The sequence below is a fragment of the Astyanax mexicanus genome, chromosome 14, assembly GCF_023375975.1.
Source record: "Astyanax mexicanus isolate ESR-SI-001 chromosome 14, AstMex3_surface, whole genome shotgun sequence".
Taxonomy (NCBI): Eukaryota; Metazoa; Chordata; class Actinopteri; order Characiformes; family Acestrorhamphidae; genus Astyanax; species Astyanax mexicanus.
Window position 1 is genome coordinate 3,260,887 of NC_064421.1, and position 20,967 is coordinate 3,281,853.

The 20,967-nt window shown below is 43.6% G+C and overlaps 1 protein-coding gene and 3 long non-coding RNA genes across 9 annotated transcripts in view; all 4 read right to left on the minus strand.

Moving 5' to 3' along the window:
- Positions 1 to 20,967, minus strand: part of samd4a (sterile alpha motif domain containing 4A) — a 75,051-nt gene that overhangs the window by 16,251 nt on the left and 37,833 nt on the right. For 2 of the 5 annotated variants that reach the window (XM_022673305.2, XM_022673304.2), the window contains exons 3-9: positions 20,139 to 20,642; positions 10,273 to 10,533; positions 8,311 to 8,420; positions 4,251 to 4,337; positions 2,165 to 2,390; positions 1,113 to 1,198; positions 849 to 967 (exon numbers count right to left, since the gene is read on the minus strand). In XM_022673305.2, the coding sequence (XP_022529026.2) occupies positions 849 to 967; positions 1,113 to 1,198; positions 2,165 to 2,390; positions 4,251 to 4,337; positions 8,311 to 8,420; positions 10,273 to 10,533; positions 20,139 to 20,642 (1,393 nt within the window). The remainder of the gene's footprint in view (positions 1 to 848; positions 968 to 1,112; positions 1,199 to 2,164; positions 2,391 to 4,250; positions 4,338 to 8,310; positions 8,421 to 10,272; positions 10,534 to 20,138; positions 20,643 to 20,967) is intronic. The other 3 variants (XM_022673308.2, XM_022673307.2, XM_022673306.2) reach the window with 2 other exon arrangements.
- Positions 5,370 to 5,603, minus strand: LOC125781070 (uncharacterized). The gene is made up of 3 exons (XR_007424175.1): positions 5,577 to 5,603; positions 5,439 to 5,477; positions 5,370 to 5,408 (listed from the first exon to the last, which is right to left on the minus strand). It is a non-coding gene; the product is annotated as an uncharacterized LOC125781070 (long non-coding RNA).
- On the minus strand, positions 5,616 to 6,402 carry LOC125781068 (uncharacterized). Of its 2 annotated transcripts, XR_007424173.1 has the most exons (4): positions 6,268 to 6,402; positions 6,190 to 6,213; positions 6,067 to 6,090; positions 5,616 to 6,036 (listed from the first exon to the last, which is right to left on the minus strand). It is a non-coding gene; the product is annotated as an uncharacterized LOC125781068 (long non-coding RNA). The 2 variants fall into 2 exon arrangements; XR_007424172.1 differs by lacking the exon at positions 6,190 to 6,213.
- On the minus strand, positions 6,721 to 7,622 carry LOC125781069 (uncharacterized). Its single transcript, XR_007424174.1, has 3 exons — positions 7,360 to 7,622; positions 7,166 to 7,250; positions 6,721 to 6,828 (listed from the first exon to the last, which is right to left on the minus strand). It is a non-coding gene; the product is annotated as an uncharacterized LOC125781069 (long non-coding RNA).

Genomic DNA, 20,967 nt, shown 5'->3' on the forward strand with positions numbered 1-20,967 from the left:
TTTAAGTTATTAATGCCTTGTTTTAAATATCAGTGCTCTCCGGATTCTAGTAAGGAGGTGTGGAGCTACTTTGAGCTGGATAACGGAGGAAAAAGTGATTTATCAGGGCAAATTATGCCCCGTATCACCCAGTCTGAAGGGTGTTTGGACAAACTGTTAAAATTTCTGGATCTCTGGACGCTGTGGGAGAACGGATCTGTGCTATTCATCAAAGATAAGAACTTTTTATCATGTTTTACTACAACAAAAGTCCATTTTACACCAGAGTTCTCCTTTAGTTTGGGTAAATCTAAATCACAAAATAGAAAAAAATGTCCAAATTGTGCCCAATTAGCCATTTTTCCTACCTGGTGTCATGTGACTTGTGTGAATGACTAGCAGGGCTGTTCATTTTGGTTAATTTGTTGTTTTAGGTTCAATTCTCTCATACTGGCCACTGGATATTCAATATGGCACCTCAAGGCAAATAAGTCACAATGCATTTTCATTATACAACATGCAAAACAGTATACCACAGTTCCAACCCCTTATGTTCTATAGAAATTAAGCCCAACAACAACAAAAAAAAATTACAAATATTCTCAAATTTGTAACCAGAACTGGCATATTAGACACTGCATGTTTGTCTCAGACTGCCTTCATTGAGTGCAACCTAAAGCTTTGCAGAAGCAGAGCAGATTTTTTCCCACGCCTATTTTCTGGTACATTTTCATACATTTCCCTACAAGGTACATTTTAAGCGATACTAGTAAGGAATAGAGGTGTCGCCATGTTTCCCTTTCAATTCACCTCATGGGGAAGTGGCACCTAATTAAAGAAAACTGTAACTCTGAGTTATTAAACTCTACCTTCTCTGCTGTCGATATCCTGCAATGTCCAGCAGGGTTTTCCGAGGAAACGAGCGAAACAGCTTCTGCACCTGCTGCTTCCACGATAACAACCTCTTCTTCTGCGTCTCTGTGAAAGCCTGAGAGAGACGAGATCATTTTACAAATACTGAAATTAAATATTTTATATATAAAAACACACAGAATTAACAGAGAGTCCCATTCTACCCAATATAATAATAAATCTACACAGAGACTGGAGAAGAGCTCTGCACTTGTACTCACCTCGTGGATTAGGCACTTATCGATGAGCTGCAGGTACGAGCTGATGTTCTCCTCGTCCGGCCGGGAGACGAGGAGCTGTGTGCAAACTGCAAAAAAAACACAAAAACAGGGAAAATCTTCATTATACACTATATTACCTAAAGTATTAGCTCGCTCATCCAGATCACTGAAATTCAAACATGATAAAAAGTACTTAACTTGATGAATAGCTCACCTCTGCTTTCCTGCAGCTTTCTGAGATACAGAAATGTTGTGCTTTTTGCACAGCACTCGGGTCGTATCAGGGCATAATTTACCCTGATAAATCACTTTTTCCACAGTTATCCAGCTCAAAGTAGCTCCACACCTCCTTACTAGAATCCGAGAGGAGAGCCCTGACATTTAAAACGAGGCATTAATAACTTAAAAAGTGCACAAGAAGCTTATTAAAAACCTCTGTTTACATCCTATAATGCTTCTTTGTAGCTCCGAGCGCCGCCATCACTGTACTGATAATGACAGACATAAAATGTGACATTTTCAGTACAAAGATGGCGGCAGCGATTCACCTGCACTATGATTGTAAACTATGATTAAGGTTTTTAATAAGCTTATTTTGCACTTTTTTAATGTTATTATTGCCTCATTTAAATGTCAGGGTTCTCCGGATTCTAGCAAGGAGGTGTGGAGCTACTTTGAGCTGGATAACGGTTGAAAAAGTGACTTATTGGGGCAAAATATGCCCGATATGGCCGTTGTAAAGAGTGCTGAGCAAAAAGCACAACATTTCTGGAACTCTGAAAGCTGTGGGAGAGCGGAGATGTGCTATTCATCAAAGGTAAGAACTTTTTTATCATGTTTTACTACAACAAAAGTCTATTTTACCCCAGAGTTCTTCTTTAAAAGGGAAATTAAAAGACTTTCCAATGGTATAAGGGTTATCAAGAAACAGCAAAGAAATAACCAACCAAATCTACCAAACACACATTTCCTTAAATTTTGTGCTGTGTTTAGTTGTATATATATTTATGTATGGGAGGTGCGTGTGTGTGTGTGTGTATACAAATATATACCTTTGCCCATGACTCGTGTAAACTGAGCCGGGATGTCCCCCTCAGCGATGAGTGAGGTGCTGGACTCGGACTCGCCCATGTGAGATCCAGCCAGGCTGCTCTTCCCCTCCGCGCTCAGCAGGGGGCGCTGTGAGGAATCCTCCATACTGAAGGTTTTAATGGGCGTCAGGATGATCTGGTGGAGCTCCTGTAGTGGGGTTCGGAGATTCCCCCCCTCCAACACATCCTACCCAACCCAGAGAGAGAGAGAATTAGAGAAATTACAAATACCAGACAGAAGTACTGAAGTCATCCAGACTTAAAAGAACACACAAAGAAAAAAAACATTATAATGATGAAACTGGCTCTCATCAGGACCGTCCCAGGAAAAGAACAGTAAGAGTTTCCTCTGTTGTACAGGATACATTTATCAGAGATACCAGCCTCAGAAGGAGCAGGTTAACAGCTCCACATATAAGAGCATCTAAATGGTTTGTTTAACACTGTTTTTAAGTTACATGATTCCTTATGAGTTCCTTCATAGTCTGATAGATCACTTTACTATTCATTTACTATGTAGGAAAAAACATTCCTTGATTGGTTCTGTATATAAACTGGGTGTGTCCTGACTGATGAGTTACATGATGTTTAGATAATAATGAAAATTAATGCAGTCATGCTAATAAAGCTTAATTAAGAATTAAGAGACTGAGACCATAAGACCATATCAACCAAACAAATCTCAGCTCTACATCATTACAGAAATCAGCTTAAACAGTGTAAACACAGCTCTTTTTAAATATTTACAACTAATAACACTGTTATTTACATCTTATTCATTTATCTAGATAGTTTTTTTAATTACCTATATAATTTACTTTTATATGTAAGGTATGTTAATGTATATGTTTTTATATTTATCGTTTTTTTTTACCTTTTGTATTTAAACTACTTGTTTCATTGAAATTGAGAGGAATGGAAGAGTGAGAAAAAGGCAAGGGAGACAGAGAGAGAGAGATTGTAGGGTGTGTGTAAAAGAGAAAGAGAGAGAGAGAGAGAGAGAGAAATTGTAGAGAAAGAGAAAGTGAGAAAGTTGGTAGAGTGAGAGAGAAAGATGGTAGAGAAAGAGAGAGGGAGAGAAATATGGCAGAGGGAGAGGGATATAGAGTGTAAGAAAGAGAGACAGTAGAGAGAGAAAGAGAGATGGTAGAGTATGAGAAAGAGAGTGATGGTACAGAGAGACATGGAGAGAGAAAGAGAGAGAGAGAAATATCGTAGAGTATGTGAGAGAGGATGGTAGAGAGAGAGAGAGAGAGACAGCAAGAGAGAGAAAGAAAGACTTTGATTTAATTTGTTTGACTTAAATGCTTTGATAATACAAATGTATAATTGCCGGGTCAATAAAGCAAACTGAACTGAACTGAGATACAGATCGAGAGAGAGATAGAGAGACTGAACAGATGAGTGGTGTAGAGTGGTGTATCTTGGTGATAAAGGCTATAGTGGGTGGTTTTATTATTTTGGCTGCTTCTATAAACTGAGGATGAGCTGCCGTCAGGTGTGGGATATTTCTGCCTGAGGGGAAAACGACATGCTGACAAAGTTCAACCAAAAATACACACATGTTTACCTCCCAGCAGCTCACACACGCACGCAGACACACACACGCACACACACACACACACACAGCTAGAGTGATATGACATAGGATAGGATTAATATCACTATATTTTTATGATATTTTCATGAAATCAATATTTTTGGCGATATAAGAAAACACTTAATTCCAAAACAAATACTTAAAGAATACACTACTGTAAAAAATAAAAAATAAATTTTATTATATACACATACACACACACACACACACATATATATATGGCACACCCCTGACTGAGATATTAAAAAATACAATAATTTTATCATATTCATAACAGAAGTCAATGATCCAGAATATCATGATTTTAATAACCATGCTCTCCAAATATCTCAATATATTCAGAATTAATACTGAGAGGAGTAGGTATGGGTGGATGGATGCTGAAAGGAGGAGAGGAGGTATGGGTGGATGCTGAGAGGATGGATGTACGGATGGATGGATGCACACCTTCTCAAGTGAGCGTAGCATGTTCTGTCTCTCCTTCAGTTTCTGGATGCTGATGATGATCTTGTGCCGAGCTCCTTTAGTGACGTTCTACAGAGAGAAGATCAAAGTGAGTGTGTATCACAGCATCATCCAACACAGCATCACCCAACACAGCATCACCAAACACAGCATTACACAGCATCACCTCACACACCTCACAGAGCATCACCTCGCACACCTCACAAAGCATCACCTCGCACAGCATCATCTCACACAGAATCACCTCACACACTTCATACAGCATCACGTCGCACAGCATCACGTCGCACAGCATCACGTCGCACAGCATCACGTTGCACAGTTTACACAGCGTCACACACGTCATACTGCATCACTTCTCACAGCATCACCTCGCTCAGCATCACCTTGCTCAGCATCACCTCGCACAGCATCACCTCGCACAGCATCACCTCACACACAGCATCACCTCGCACAGCATCATCTCGCACAGCATCATCTCGCACAGCATCATCTCGCACACTTCACACAGCATCATCTCACACAGCATCACCTCACACAGCATCACCTCACAAATTTCACACAGCATCACCTCGCACAGCATCACCTCACACACAGCATCATCTCGCACAGCATCACCTCGCACAGCATCACCTCGCACACTTCATACAGCATCACCTCGCACATAATCACGTCGCACATCACCACGTCGCACAGCATCATGTCGCACAGCATCACGTCGCACAGCATCAAGTCGCACAGCATCACCTTACACACAGCATCACCTCTCACAGCATCACCTCACACAGCATCACCTCACAAACTTCACACAGCATCATCTCGCACAGCATCACCTCACACACAGCATCATCTCGCACAGCATCACCTCGCACAGCATCACCTCGCACAGCATCACCTCACACACTTCATACAGCATCACCTCGCACATAATCACGTCGCACATCACCACGTCGCACAGCATCACGTCGCACAGCATCACGTCGCACAGCATCAAGTCGCACAGCATCAAGTCGCACAGCATCACCTTACACACAGCATCACCTCTCACAGCATCACCTCACACAGCATCACCTCACAAACTTCACACAGCATCACCTCACACAGCATCACCTCGCACAGCATCACCTCACACAGCATCACCTCGCACAGCATCACCTCGCACAGCATCACCTCACAAACTTCACACAGCATCACCTCGCACAGCATCACCTCACACACTTCACACAGCATCACCTCGCACAGCATCACCTCGCACAGCATCACCTCGCACAGCATCACCTCGCACAGCATCACCTCACACAGCATCACCTCGCACACTTCATACAGCATCACCTCGCACATCATCACGTCGCACATCACGTCGCACAGCATCACGTCGCACAGCATCACCTTACACACAGCCTCACCTTACACACAGCATCACCTCACACAGCATCACCTCACACAGCATCACCTCACACAGCATCACCTCACAAAGCATCACCTCACAAAGCATCACCTCACACACTTCACACAGCATCATCTCACACAGCATCATCTCACACACTTCACACAGCATCACCTCGCACAGCATCACCTCGCACAGCATCACCTCACATTCTTCACACAGCATCATCTCACACAGCATCATCTCACACACTTCACACAGCATCACCTCGCACAGCATCACCTCGCACAGCATCACCTCGCACAGCATCACCTCGCACAGCATCACCTCACAAACTTCACACAGCATCACCTCGCACAGCATCATCTCGCACAGCATCATCTCGCACAGCATCATCTCACACAGCATCACCTCACAAACTTCACACAGCATCACCTCACAAACTTCGCACAGCATCACCTCGCACAGCATCACCTCGCACAGCATCACCTCGCACAGCATCACCTCGCACAGCATCACCTCGCACAGCATCACCTCACAAACTTCACACAGCATCACCTCGGACACTTCATACAGTATCACCTCGCACAGCATCATCTCACACAGAATCACCTCGCACACCTCACAAAGCATCACCTCGCACAGCATCACCTCACACAGAATCACCTCACACACTTCATACAGTATCACGTCGCACAGCATCACGTCGCACAGCATCACGTCGCACAGCATCACGTCGCACAGCATCATCTCGCACAGCATCATCTCGCACAGCATCATCTCGCACAGCATCATCTCGCACAGCATCATCTCGCACACCATCACCTCACACACTTCACACAGCATCACCTCGTACACAATCACCTTGCACAGCATGACCTCGCACAGCATGACCTCGCACAGCATGACCTCGCACAGCATGACCTCGCACAGCATGACCTCGCACAGAGAATCACCTCACACACTTTGCACAGCGTCACACACGTCATACTGCATCACTTCTCACAGCATCACCTAACACAGCATCACCTTACGCACAGCATCACCTTACGCAACGCAATCACCTCGCACACTTTACACAGCGTCACACACGTCATACTGCATCATTTCTCACAGCATCACCTCACACACAGCATCACCTCACACACAGCATCACCTCACACACAGCATCACCTCACACACAGCATCACCTAACACAGCATCACCTAACACAGCATCACCTAACACAGCATCACCTCACACAGCATCACCTCACACAGCATCACCTCACACAGCATCACCTCACACAGCATCACCTCACACACTTCACACAGCATCACCTCACACACCCAACACAGCATCACCCAACACAGCATCACCCAACACAGCATCACCCAACACAGCATCACCAAACACAGCATCACCAAACACAGCATCACCAAACACAGCATCACCAAACACAGCATCACCCAACACAGCGTCACCCAACACAGCGTCACCCAACACAGCGTCACCTCACACACAGCGTCACCTCACACACAGCATCACCTCACACACAGCATCACCTCACACACAGCATCACCTCACACACAGCATCACCTCACACACAGCATCACCTCACACACAGCGTCACCTCACACACAGCGTCACCCAACACAGCGTCACCCAACACAGCGTCACCCAACACAGCATCATCTCACACAGCATCACCTCACACAGCATCACCTCACACACAGCATCACCTCACACACAGCATCACCTCACACACAGCATCACCTAACACACAGCATCACCTCACACAGCATCACCTCACACAGCATCACCTCACACAGCATCACCTCACACAGCATCACCTCACACAGTAATCAGACCTTTAATCAGCATTTAAATGACTTTTTAAAAGGTAAATAAGAGCGTTGTTTTTTTCTGGGATTAAAAGTGTGAATTCAGTTGTAACTGAAAAATATCTGCACTGCTAAACTGTGCTGCAGTGAGGTGCACAGCTTTCCACATGTGCTCACGATTACAAGCACGTGCCCAACCATGTGAATTGAGGCCATGCGTGCGGTTACCTCATGTTTACTCATGCCCTCCCCCTCACGCTTCTTAGGGAGCAGCAGCCTGTCACTTATACAGACACAGAGACAGTGCTGTGTATCTACTTCTACTTACTACTTATATCCCTCCCTGGTTCATGTCTACATGATCCAGAGGGTCCTATTCTTTTGGCAATACAAGTCTGAAGCCTTAGTTTATTTGTTTGATATTCATTTGTATTATTCACAATTTTATTTACGCAATTTCTTTTGTGCTTTTTTATTTTACATACAAAAAGAAATGTGCAGCAATGTTTTTGCATAAACTGCATTCTACCTCAGAAATGAAAGGGGATTCTGTACTTTGATAAGCAAAACTCAGCATTTTGTAGTTTTTTTTGGAGACAAATAATGAAAGGAAAATTTGTCATGATTTGTGTTCAGTTTGATTTTGTGTAAAAAAAATAATAAATAAAAAAAATAATAAAATCGGGAGAAAATCGTATCCTGAAGCCAGCATCGTGAATCGCACTGCATCATGAGTAGAGTGTATCGTTACATCCCTACCTACCACACACACACACACACACACACACACACACACACACACACACACACATTCACTCAAACACACTCTAACCTGCACCTCCAGCTGCTGCTCTGTCAGTGACATCATCTCATCGTAGGTCATGGTGGAGAAGAGGCCGGCGTACTTGTGGAGACGAAGACTTTTCAGCCACGCCGGCACATCTGCGGGCAAGCACACACACGTCCCACACACACACACACACACACACACTTTAGCTCGGGGGTAAAGGTGGCTGAGGTAAGAGCGTGGTCGTGGGAAAGTGTTGCAGCACTGGAAGACTAAGATTAATGAGTTTAATCCTGAATATAAACTGCATATGTTTACATTAACATTATTAATACAGTATTTTAACACACAAAATTATACTAATCATTATACACTTATTAAACCATATACAGTATATAGAGTTTCCTCAAAAATCAGGGGTATTAAAAAGAAGCTACCCTTTTTCCTTTCCTTAACTTCAGTAACACCTTCCACACATCTACAACGGCTTTACAACAGATGTTGGAAAATTGCTGTGAGGACGACTTGATTTGATTGCATTCAGCCTCTGGAGAATGAGACGAATCTGACAAAGCCAGAGAACCAGAACCACCACAGTGCATTTCACTATATAATATTTTAACGATATGTTATCAGGAAACGTGATAATACCTTATTTTAAAATCCCAATAAGCCAATAAGAAATCATGCATAGATCTACCCTGGCTCCACCCCTTACCCATCAACCCTCACCAGAGCCCCACCCACTAGATCAGTTGAAGAAGTTCAGTTTCTTTAAACATTTTGGTCTGCTGGTTGAGAACCTGTGTACTGTTTAAGTAGGATTAACCGGCAGACTTTTTCTGACGGAGGGATCTATACCTACTGTCTGTGAAAAGTCAGCAAATGAAGTAGCTTGTTTGTGTTTTGCCGTTTAGCACAAGCTAATCCTAACAAGTGGTAAATGCTAAGTGCATATATGGAGCATTGACAATAACAAAGTGACAGAGCCCTTAAACGGCTCGTTCTAAAAGGGACTGAAATTAACCAGCAGACTTCGTCTGAGGGAGGAATCTGTATCTACTGGCCGTGGCAGGTCAGTAGATGAGGGAGATGTTAGAACTTGTGTGCTTTTATCGCAGTTAAGAATAAACTAGCTTATTTGTGTTTTGCCATTTAGCACAAGCTGGTTATTTGTATAGCAACGGATTATTTGCATAAAAGTGACAGAGCCCTTAAATGGCTCATTCTGAAAGGGACTGAAACTGAATAGAGCTGGTGAGATCTCTTTATCTTTATATGAGAGTGATTCTGTCTAAAGAACTTCATAAACATGTTTTGTATGGACCACAGGTCTATTCTAACTAAAATATGTTCTCCTTTAAAGGAAAATACTGTAATTACATAATTATTTTAGATCTATTATATACAGGGGTTGGACAATGAAACTGAAACACCTGTCATCATTTTAGTGTTGGAGGTTTTATGGCTAAATTGGAGCAGCCTGGTGATCAATTGCACATTGCACCAGTAAGAGCAGAGTGTGAAGGTTCAATTAGCAGGGTAAGAGCACAGTTCTGCTCTAAATACTGCAATGCACACAACATTATGGGAGACATACCAGAGTTCAAAAGAGGACAAATTGTTGGTGCACGTCTTGCTGGAGCATCTGTGACCAAGACATCAAGTCTTTGTGATGCATCAAGAGCCACGGTATCCAGGGTAATGTCAGCATACCACCAAGAAGAACCAACCACATCCAACAGGATTAACTGTGGACGCTGTAAGAGGAAGCTGTATGAAAGGGATGTTCGGGTACTAAGCCGGATTGTATCCAAAAAACATAAAACCACGGCTGATCAAATCACGCAGAATTCAATGTGCACCTCAACTCTCCTGTTTCCACCAGAACTGTCCGTCACCACAATCAATTATTGTGCTCTAAAACCAGGTGTTTCAGTTTCACTCTCCAACTCTTGTATATTAGTACTCCGAAGACCCTCTCAGACCCCTGGGGAAGCTCCTCACCCCTCATGCCGCTGCCCTCCTCGTGGAATGTGCTGCGAAGTGCGGCGCCCAGCCCGGACCCGTCCTCCAGGTGCTCGCTGCCACCGCTGCCGGACGAGGCCACGCTGCTCTGCGGCGAGAGGGGGGCATGGTCTGGCGCCGCCCGCCCCCGCAGGTCCTCCTGGGACAGCCAGCCGTGACCCAGAGGGTTAGCAGAGCCGCTCATAGGGGGCGTCAGAGAGATGGAGCGCTTCAGGGGACTGTGCTGACTCCCAGAGAGGACTGTGGGATACACACACATAAAAAAATACATTATTAAATGAAAAGGGGTTGTACTATTATACACTATCTGTCCAAACTTGTGTGTACTAGGGCTGCACGATATATCGTTTAATCATAGTCATCGCGATTTGTGCATGCGCCATAGTCACATCGCAGGACGTGTGATGTCACTTAAGCCAATTAAATCAAACAGGTCAGTCATGTTGAAATGTTTTGATTCTTGACACAAGAAGTAGATACACAGCTCTGTCTCTGTGTCTGTGTGAGTGACAGGCTGCTGCTGCCTGAGAAGCGCGAGGGGGAGGGGCAGGAGTAAACACGAGGTAACCTCACGCATGGCCTCCATCCTCATGGTTGGGCACATGCTTGTAAACGTGAGCACGTGTGGAAAGCTGTGCTCCTCAGTCCAGCACAGTTTAGCAGCGCAGATATTTCCAGTTACAGCTGAATTCACGCTTTTAATCACACAAAAACAAACACTCTTATTTACCTTTTAAAAGCCATTTAAATGCCCGATTAAAGGGTTGATTACTGTTGTTTTGCTGTTTTCCTCGAGTTTTGAGAGCTCGCCTCAGCTCTTGATTGGTCCAGACGTGAGACAGCGTGCGGGTGCGGGTGAAGCTGGTGACATTATGGGCCCTGCATTATTTAATATTGTGATATATATCATTGAAAAAAAGAACATCTGCAATGTCAATTTTTTCCAATATTGTGCAACCCTAGTTTCGTTCTTCTAATCATTGCGTTATTCAGCTATTTGTTTCGTCCCTGTAGAGAAGTATTGTAAATAGAATAGGACCCTCTGGGGCTAAAAAATAAATAATATTAATCTATTGTCACCATGCCTAATAAGTGGCCAAGTCGTGGGCATTAAAGGGGTATAAAAACCCCCAACTATTGAGTTGTGGAGCAGTGGAAGAACCGAGTTCTCTGGAATGATGGAGCTCCATCCAATACTTCTAGGGTTGAGTTGGGGGTGAGGTGGAATGGTAAACATCCTTAATATTAACATCCACATTTTGACCTCACTTATATTAGCTGTTGCCACTGAATGCAATCAAACCCTCACAGCAATGCTTATAAATCTGACTGATTAGTTTTAGTGGGAGGGAAATCTGTGCAGTTCTAACCACCTGTTTAATGTGAAACAGCTACAAATATAAACCCAGAATTCCCTAAATAAACCCGTTATCTGCTAATTAATGAATCCAGCTCAGCAGCACATCACACTCCCAGCCTCCTGCAAAAGCTCTGAGACACCTTCATACCAAACACACGAGTTAACCCAACACTCCCAACACAGCCCAACACACGTTAACCCAACACAGACCAACATTTGTCAACCCAACACTCCCAAACACAGCCCGGACTGTTCCGGCACAGCGGCAAAACTCGGGCTCGTCCAATTCACCTGCACCAGTTCATGCAAAAAGTCATGAGATATGTGCTCGTCTGTTCACATGGACAGTTTTAGCCAGAAGCCGCCGGTCACCATCATTTCCACAGTCTACACTGCAAAAATTCATCCATCTATATTCTATAAATCCGCTGAAAGAGTTTGGTGTCAGGAATAATTTGCTTCTATGTGTCTTTTCCTCTGCCATCAACCCCCACCAGAGCCCCATACACTAGATCAGTTGAAGAAAATGTTCCATTTTGATTCCCTCAGACTTCGTTTGAGGGAGAGATCTATACATACTGCCTGTAGCAAGTCAGTAGAAGACTTTTGTGAGGCTGATGTGATGCAATCAATCATCCTCACAGCAATGTTTACATATTAAGTAAAGCCATTATTTGGGGCCTTCTCAAAAGAGTGGATGCTGATACTTCAGCCAAGGTTGGGATGAACCCTAATTCCTAATTAATTTATAATAAATAATAATACCCTTCAGAAGAAACCCTGGATCTCATAAGAAATCTTGGATCTTATAAGAAACCCTGAATCTTATAAGAAACCCTGGATTTTATTAGAAACCCAGGATCTTATAAGAAACCCTGAATTTTACAAGGAAACCTGGATCTTATAAGAAACCCTGGATTATAGAAGAAACTTTTTTTTATAAGAAGGATTTCATTAGAAACCCTGGATCTTATAAGAGCCTTGATTTTTATAAGAAACCCTGAACTTTATAAGAAACCCTGGATCTTATAAGAAACCCTGAATTTTATAGAAACCCTGGATTTTATAAAGAACCCTGGATCAGCAGGTGTCCTGATACTTTTGGAGCATGTGTGTGTGCGTGTGTGTGTGTGTGTGTGTGTAGGACTGGTGGAGGGAGGGTAGTGGTGGGGTTACTAGAGGATGGAGAACACAGCGCTTTACACACTGCTGTACGGCCGGGCTGCTGCTCCTATATGCGGTGGTTTAACTGTTTGGGCTATGTATAGGTCTTCACAGGCCAGTTTAAAATAGGAGCCCAGCTAACATTACAAGTTCCAGTCCCTAAATATTAACCATTTCCCCTAAATACAGACCCCACAAAGGATACCTTACAAGGGAAGAGCTGGAATGGCATGCGGCGCTCGGTTAGGGAGGTACCGGGGGGTGGAGGTCTGTTTTTGTGTGTGTGAGACAAGGAGGCCATGAGATGCCACGCTAAAAATTGAAATGATGTTTTTCAGGGTTAATATAACTCACTGCAAGTCATAAACACAAAGTCAGTGGTGAGTCAGAGTGTCTACCTGTAATTACCTCAGTTTATTTGGGTTTATTCACTTGTTATAAAGGATTAAATACAGGTACACTCTCACTGACCAATGACTATGTTTATTTTAATGTTATATAGAGTTGATTACAGTTAGACACTTAAATAAACCTAAATAAACAAAGTCGTGGTCACTAGGAGTGTGTCTACCTGTAATTTACTCTGTTTATTTGGGCTTGATCACGTCATATATAGTTTATTACAGGTAGACACTCTCACTGATCACTGACTTTATTATTGTTTATTTGGGTTTAGTATTCTAAATGTTATATAGAGTTGATTACAGGTAGACACTGGAATAAACCTAAATAAACTAAAAGTCATTGGTCAGTGAGAGTCTACCAGTAATTAACTCTATAGAACATGTGAATAAAGCCAAATAAACATTGTTAATTACAGGTAGACACTTTCACTGACCACTGACTTTATTCATGTTTATTTGGGTTTAGTATTATAATGTTATATAGAGTTAATTACAGGTAGATACTCTCACTGACCACTGACATTATGTTTGTGTTTATTCTAATGTTACATAAAGTCAGGGGTTAGTGAGAGTGTCTTAACTCAAATAAACAGAGTTAAATACAGGTATTCGCTTGTTCTATATAGTTATTAGAGGTAGACACTCTCATTTTCTGACAAATTACTTTATTATTGTTTATTTGGGTTCAGTATTCTAATGTTATATAGAGTTATTACAGCTAGACACTCACTGACCACTGACTTTATTTGGGTTTATTCTAAAGTTTTATCAGTAAGATAGTAATTAACTCTATATAAGATTAGAGTAAACATATATAAATAAACTTTTAGTGATGGTGTGGTGTTGGGTGACCATTATATCGGTCTTCAAGCCACTACAAATCCTGCTTTTCACTGGTTTATTATAGAATTTTGCTTGTATAACGCTGATTTACCCACATATCAGAGTGCAGGGAACAGGAAGTGCTGGTTTATATTGGTGCATGCTGTTGTGTAGCAGACACAAGTTGAGCTAATTTAGAATAGTGAAACATCAGAAGGACAGTCATCATAATGCCAAAACATTACTAAACTAAACCTGAACTCTAAACTAAAACCCAAGCCTCTGACAAAACCCTACAAAACACTTTATACATAAACCCAACAGAAACTAAACTAACAGCAAAAAAGGGGAAAATTAATAAAAAGCAGAAATAAATGTGTTCAGTATTCAGTCTTCAGCCTAATGTTAAATTCTGTTCAGTTTTGGCACATATTTTTACTTTGAGGTAACCATACTATAAACTAGGCCTGGACAATATTTCGATATCGGTATTTATCGCGATAAGAAATGTTTCAATAACTGTGATATCATTTTTGTGGCATATCGATATTTATTATTCACAGACAGGCGTTTTTTAGCGGCGTCAGTTCACTGCAGCGCTGAATACAATCAGCCTCCGTAGCCGGGCTACGTCAGTGCGTGATGACGCAATCATACAGGCACGTAGCCAGATAGGCTAAGCTAGGCTAGACCTGGGTCGGGTCCGCTCCGGTCCGCACCTAAAATCTCCCGCGATGAAGCGAAACCAACCCTAACTGAGCGGATGTCAGCTCCGCTCCTCTCCGCACCTAAAACCCACCCGCGGTGAAGCGAAACCGACCCGAACCCGCTTGGCTTTAGCGCAGGACATTTTAGATGCAGAATGAGCTCACCTGACGCTTCCACAAGTGATTAAACAGAATAAATAGTTGAGGGATTCAGGTCTAATTCAGTGGTTCGGCTTTCAAAGGTCTGATAAACTTCAGACTTCAGCTTGCTCCAAATTGTTCCGGAGAGTGGAGCCAACCAGCAACGGTAATACATCCGTTCCTCCACCTCAAGCAGTTTCACTACACACAATATCTTCCTTATTGTGGCTAAAATTCTGGCTAATTTTTGTAGTTTATGTTGTATCTAAGTTATTTATAGTTGATATAGGTTTGTTTATTTGACAGGGGTATCATGTTCCTTTTATGTATATGAAGGCTTTTTGTATTCCTTATTCTGGTTGAAGCACTTTTGTTTTGATCTGTTAAATATGTATACACAAGAATAAGAAGCTTTGCCTCTGTTGTAATGTAAAGTTATTTATATTGGTAATATGTTTATAGGTTATAGGTTTATGTTCGACAGAGATGTCGTTTTTATTTCGCTAAATGCAAATTTCAAAGTATTTATATCGATATCGAAATGATATCGTATCAACCGAAATTAAGGAATATATTGTGATATAACTTTTGGCCATATCGTCCAGCACTACTATAAACTATAATAACTCTGATTCAAACCAATTAGCAGAATCAATCAGTAGAGTGAACACCTTGAACACAATGGAAACTCTGAATAGAATGGATATTGAACACACTGGACACAACAGACAAACTAAACACTGGACTGCACACACAGGAAACTCTGAAAACTGTAAAAACAATGAACACCTGAACACAGTGAACATTTATAGACAACGCCCAACTACCTCAATGCCTTCAACACTCTGAACCCTCAGCGCCATAGCCCCTAAAGCCCAATGCCCTCAACCCTCTGAACCTACAGCGCCCAACACCCAGAGCCCTCAACACTCTGAACCCTCAACTCTCAACGTCCTCAGCGCCCAACACTCTCAGAGCCCTCAATGCCCTCAACACTCTGAACCCTCAACTCCCAACATCCTCAGGGCCCAACACTCTCAGAGCCCTCAATGCCCTCAACACTCTGAACCCTCAGCGCCATAGCCCCTAAAGCCCAATGCCCTCAACCCTCTGAACCTACAGCGCCCAACACCCAGAGCCCTCAACGCCCTCAACACTCTGAACCCTCAACTCTCAACGTCCTCAGCGCCCAACACTCTCAGAGCCCTCAATGCCCTCAACACTCTGAACCCTCAACTCCCAACATCCTCAGGGCCCAACACTCTCAGAGCCCTCAATGCCCTCAACACTCTGAACCCTCAACTCCCAACATCCTCAGGGCCCAACACTCTCAGAGCCCTCAATGCCCTCAACACTCTGAACCCTCAGCGCCATAGCCCCTAAAGCCCAATGCCCTCAACCCTCTGAACCTACAGCGCCCAACACCCAGAGCCCTCAACGCCCTCAACACTCTGAACCCTCAACTCTCAACGTCCTCAGCGCCCAACACTCTCAGAGCCCTCAATGCCCTCAACACTCTGAACCCTCAACTCCCAACATCCTCAGGGCCCAACACTCTCAGAGCCCTCAATGCCCTCAACACTCTGAACCCTCAACTCCCAACATCCTCAGGGCCCAACACTCTCAGAGCCCTCAATGCCCTCAACACTCTGAACCCTCAACTCTCAACGTCCTCAGTGCCCACCACTTTCAGAGCCCTCAACACTCTGAACCCTCAGCTCCCAACACTCTCAGAGCCCTCAACGCACAGAGCCATCAACGCCCCCTAAACACTCTGAACGCTCAGCTCCCAATGCCTTCAGAGCTCAATGACCTCAGGGCCCAATGACCTCAACACTCTGACCCCCAGCATCCAACGCCTTCAGAGCCCAACGCCTTCAGAGCCCAACGCCTTCAGAGCCCAATGCCTTCAGAGCCCAACGCCCGCAACACTATGAACCATCAGCATCCAACGCCTTCAGAGCCCAGCGCCCACAGAGTCCAACACCCTCAACACTCTGAACCCTCAGCAACCAACGCCCAGAGACCTCAACGCCCAATGCCTGATGGCCTTAACACTCTGAACCTTCAGCTCTCAATACCCCTAGCGCCCAACGCCCTAAACGCCCAGAGATCTCAACACCCAAAACACTCAACACTAAGCACATTGCATCCAAGCCCTCAGCACCCTGAGCCTTCAACAGCCAAAAACGCTCAATGTCCTCAACACTGAAGCCTCAACGTCCTATGCCCTTAACACTGAGCCCTCAATGCCATGAGCCCTCAATGCCATGAGCCCTCAATGCCATGAGCCCTCAACACCCAAAATGCCCAACACCCTAATCACTAAGCACTCAGAGTCCAAACCCTTAACACCCAACGCCCTCAACCCCCTCAACACCTTGAACACCACCTTAAACACAATGAGCACTATCGAGATTCTAAACACAATCGACACTGAACACTCTGAGCACTCAGGATGTGCTGAGTGTGATTGAGTGTAACGATAATGAGGCCTTTGTGCTGGTGTAACTCAGCTCAGTAGAACTGAAGGCGATGTGGTGGAGCAGAGCTTTAAATGGGCTCTTATTTATATCTTCAGCTGTCTCCTTCATCACCAAACCAGACCCTTACATTCTCCGCTGGAAATATCCTCCTCTGACCACAGATATGTTCAATCGCAATATCTTTGTTACAGACCCTTCCCTGTCCACACACTGTCCTAACATTCCTCACACTCTCCCCCTCCGCTGACCCAGGAGTTTAATCCTCACCACCACTCTGAAGAGTATTTTAAATGTTCAATTTATAATTTCTGACTCTGAAAGTGCAGATTGTAAACTTTAAATTTACACCATATTTGATTTGGTCAATTTTGGATTGGTCTGTGGCGGCTTATTTCAGAGCCTTGCTGTGAGGATTTGATAGCATTTAACCACAAGACAAGCGTAGTGAAGTCAGAATGTTGGATGATAACTACCCTACCTCATCCCATCCAGGACAGTGGTGATCTGCAATAACTTAACATTTGGTGAAATGAATCAAATGGTATAAAAACAGCACTAGAACTCAGGATATGTTGTTTAATAGTGAAAGTAAGAGCTTTCCCAGAGTCTCACACAATGCAGTGAAGGGAACTGAAGGAATTAAAGGGAATAAACAGCTGTACAGCTTTAAGAAAAGTGAGAAGAGAGGCGGCTGGAAGAAGAAGTGATGCTCCAATCATGCCTAGCGCTACTGTACAAGTCTGTGGGGGCGGGGCTATGATCTGGGTGTTGCTGCAGTTGGCCAGGTATAGGTGGCTCTTTTTATTTGTGCAATTAAAGATGTTCATGCCCAGTGAATAACCTGACATTTAGTAAAATTTCAACTTAAATGGTACAAAGTTGCCAGGGCCTTTAAGGAAAAAAACATCTAAAACTGAACAAAAAGCATATATTTAAAAATAATGTCCTTAAAAATATATAATTCTATATCTAATAAAAGTAAAAGTCCTTTCTTTAGACAAATCACAGATGAAGTCAGAGAGCAGTAAGTTCTGATTCCTACACCTTCAAATAATGACTTTTGGAAACTGGATAAAAAAACTGCTACAGGAAGAGTCACGTCTGGCTGACCCACATGGAAACAGCAGCTTTAGCCTTTAGCTCAGATTAACATGATTAATTACTGAGTCTCAGTTTCAGCAGAGCAGAGAATTAGAATTAGGATTAGAGGTCTGACAGGTGCCCTCCGTTATACCAAATTAACACAACTAAACTCCATACAGATGTATATAGACGGGTGAGAGTTATGTTATGTCACTGTCTGAGCTGTCTGAACGCCGTGCTACATTCTCTGTTCACCCATAGCGGAAATAACACTGCTAAATAACCGCTGACTCGCCCTGTCCGGCTTATCTGATATCTGAACTATGACTGACACACACAGCCTCTGAGACCCTGATACACTTTATATAGCATGGTTATTAATTTATACTGATGAGAAAGATGATATATTTATTTCAACTTTTTCTTTAATTCACACCTGAAATATATTTTATTCAATATATTAGACCTTTGTGGACATATAATGACTTTTTAACCTTCATTTATGAAGTTAAATGAAGGTTAACTATTTATAAATGGGGATAAATATTAGTCTTTTTATTCTCTTCTTTATAGATTTATTTCTAATTCTCTCCCATTTTTTTTCTCCCTAATTTAGCTAGGCCGATTGTCTCACCCATTCTGCACCTACTTAGCTGTACATTTCCCCATCACTAGTGATGCCCCAACACCAGTGGGGTATAGACTAGCACATGCCTCCTCCTATACATGTTAAGTCAGACTCCGCCTCCATTTAAACCGCTGCTGATGATGATGTAGCATTGCCAAGTAGCATCACAGCGCTAACGCTCGGAGGAAAGCGCAGCGACTCGGTTCTGATACATCAGCTCACAGACGCAGCCTTCTGCTGATCCACATCACCCTAGGAGTGATGAGGGGAAAGAAAGACCGCCATCTACTGTACTGTACCCACCCAGAGAGAGAGCAAGGCTAATTGTGCTCTCTCAGGGCTCCGGCAGCTGATGGAGAAGCTGCATGACCGGGATCTGAACCAGCAATCTCCCGATCATAGTAGCAGCACTAAGCCAGCACCCAAATAGTATCACGAAAAAGTTATTGCTTCATTACTGCTCCATGTGTTGGCGCTATAATCAAATAAATAGGGTTAATAAACTTGGGGTGATTAATATTGCATGTTAAATTTTGTGAAACTCTGCGACACCAATACATCTATGTTTTTGCTGGTATTTGATGATTTAGGAGTATTTTATTCTCTTCAGTACCTCACAGATGATGTAAATTATCATAGAGAATTGTCTTGCTTTGTCATTGAATTGTAATTTTTCCGATTAGTCGATTAGTCAACAATTTTTACAGCCATGTCCTCCATCTCTAAAAACATGAGATTTAAAAGGCATTTAAATGTCCACATGATGTTTAAAAGATATTTAGTGAGTAAATATGTAATCTGTTGTGTTTGGGCACTTTTGGAGACACAGACTAAGTTTCTTCTGTCCCCAGCACTTCGGCAACCGCCGACAACGATTAGTCGACAATTGAAATTTGCAGTCGACAAATTTAAATAATCGACATTGTCCATTATATCGACTAATCGTTGCAGCCCTACAAAGTATTGTAAAAATATTGTATCCTAGGTTTCCCTGTGATTTTTACCCCTAATCCTAAGCAAGACCCACAGATCAGTGCAGCTCAGACTCACTGGAGTTGGTGCCGCTGCCGGTGCCCACCGTGTTGATGGTGGCGGGCACAGAGGAGGACGGGTAGAGCAGCAGGTGCCCGTTCTCGCAGCCCTGCTGCGTCTGCCAGCCCAGGCCGGAGTCTCGCGAGCCCTGCCAGCCGTTGAGGCGGTCGTCGGAGCCGTAGCGCTGGTGCTGGGGGTACAGGTGCTGAGACGAGGACGATACCCGCTCCAGAGAGTCGCCCGCCCCCCGCGTGGCCGCCCGCTCCTCCAGGTGGTTGAGCCACAGCGCCAGCTCCGCCCGGTCCTCCAGAGACGTGGCGGGGTGGATGAGGGCGTAGGACAGCAGCTGCCGGCTCTCCTCCAGGTGCCGGCCGAACTCGATGGTGTGGGTGAGGATTTTGGGCAGCAGCCGCATGTACTCGCCCTTCGCCTCCGCGTTACCCGGCTTCAGGAGCGGCAGGTGGGTCAGAACCAGAGAGATCAGACGCTCCTTCGGCTCGGCCTGCCACTGACTGATCACCACTGAGAGAGAGAGAGAGAGAGAAAGATATTTTATTATTTATCACATACATCATTTAAATTATGATTTAGTGCGTTTCAATACATATAAGCACATAATCAGTATGAATCATTCAGAATCCAATAATACTAATGTATCTTCTACAAATTACACAGTATATACAATGTATTTCTTTGATTTTACCAAATTGAAAGATGAATATAATCAAGAGGAAGATGGATGATCACAAACCATCAAACCACCAAACTGAACTGCTTGAATTTTTACACCAGGAGTAAAGCAGCATAAAGTTATCCAAAAGCAGTGTGTAAGACTGGTGGAGGAGAG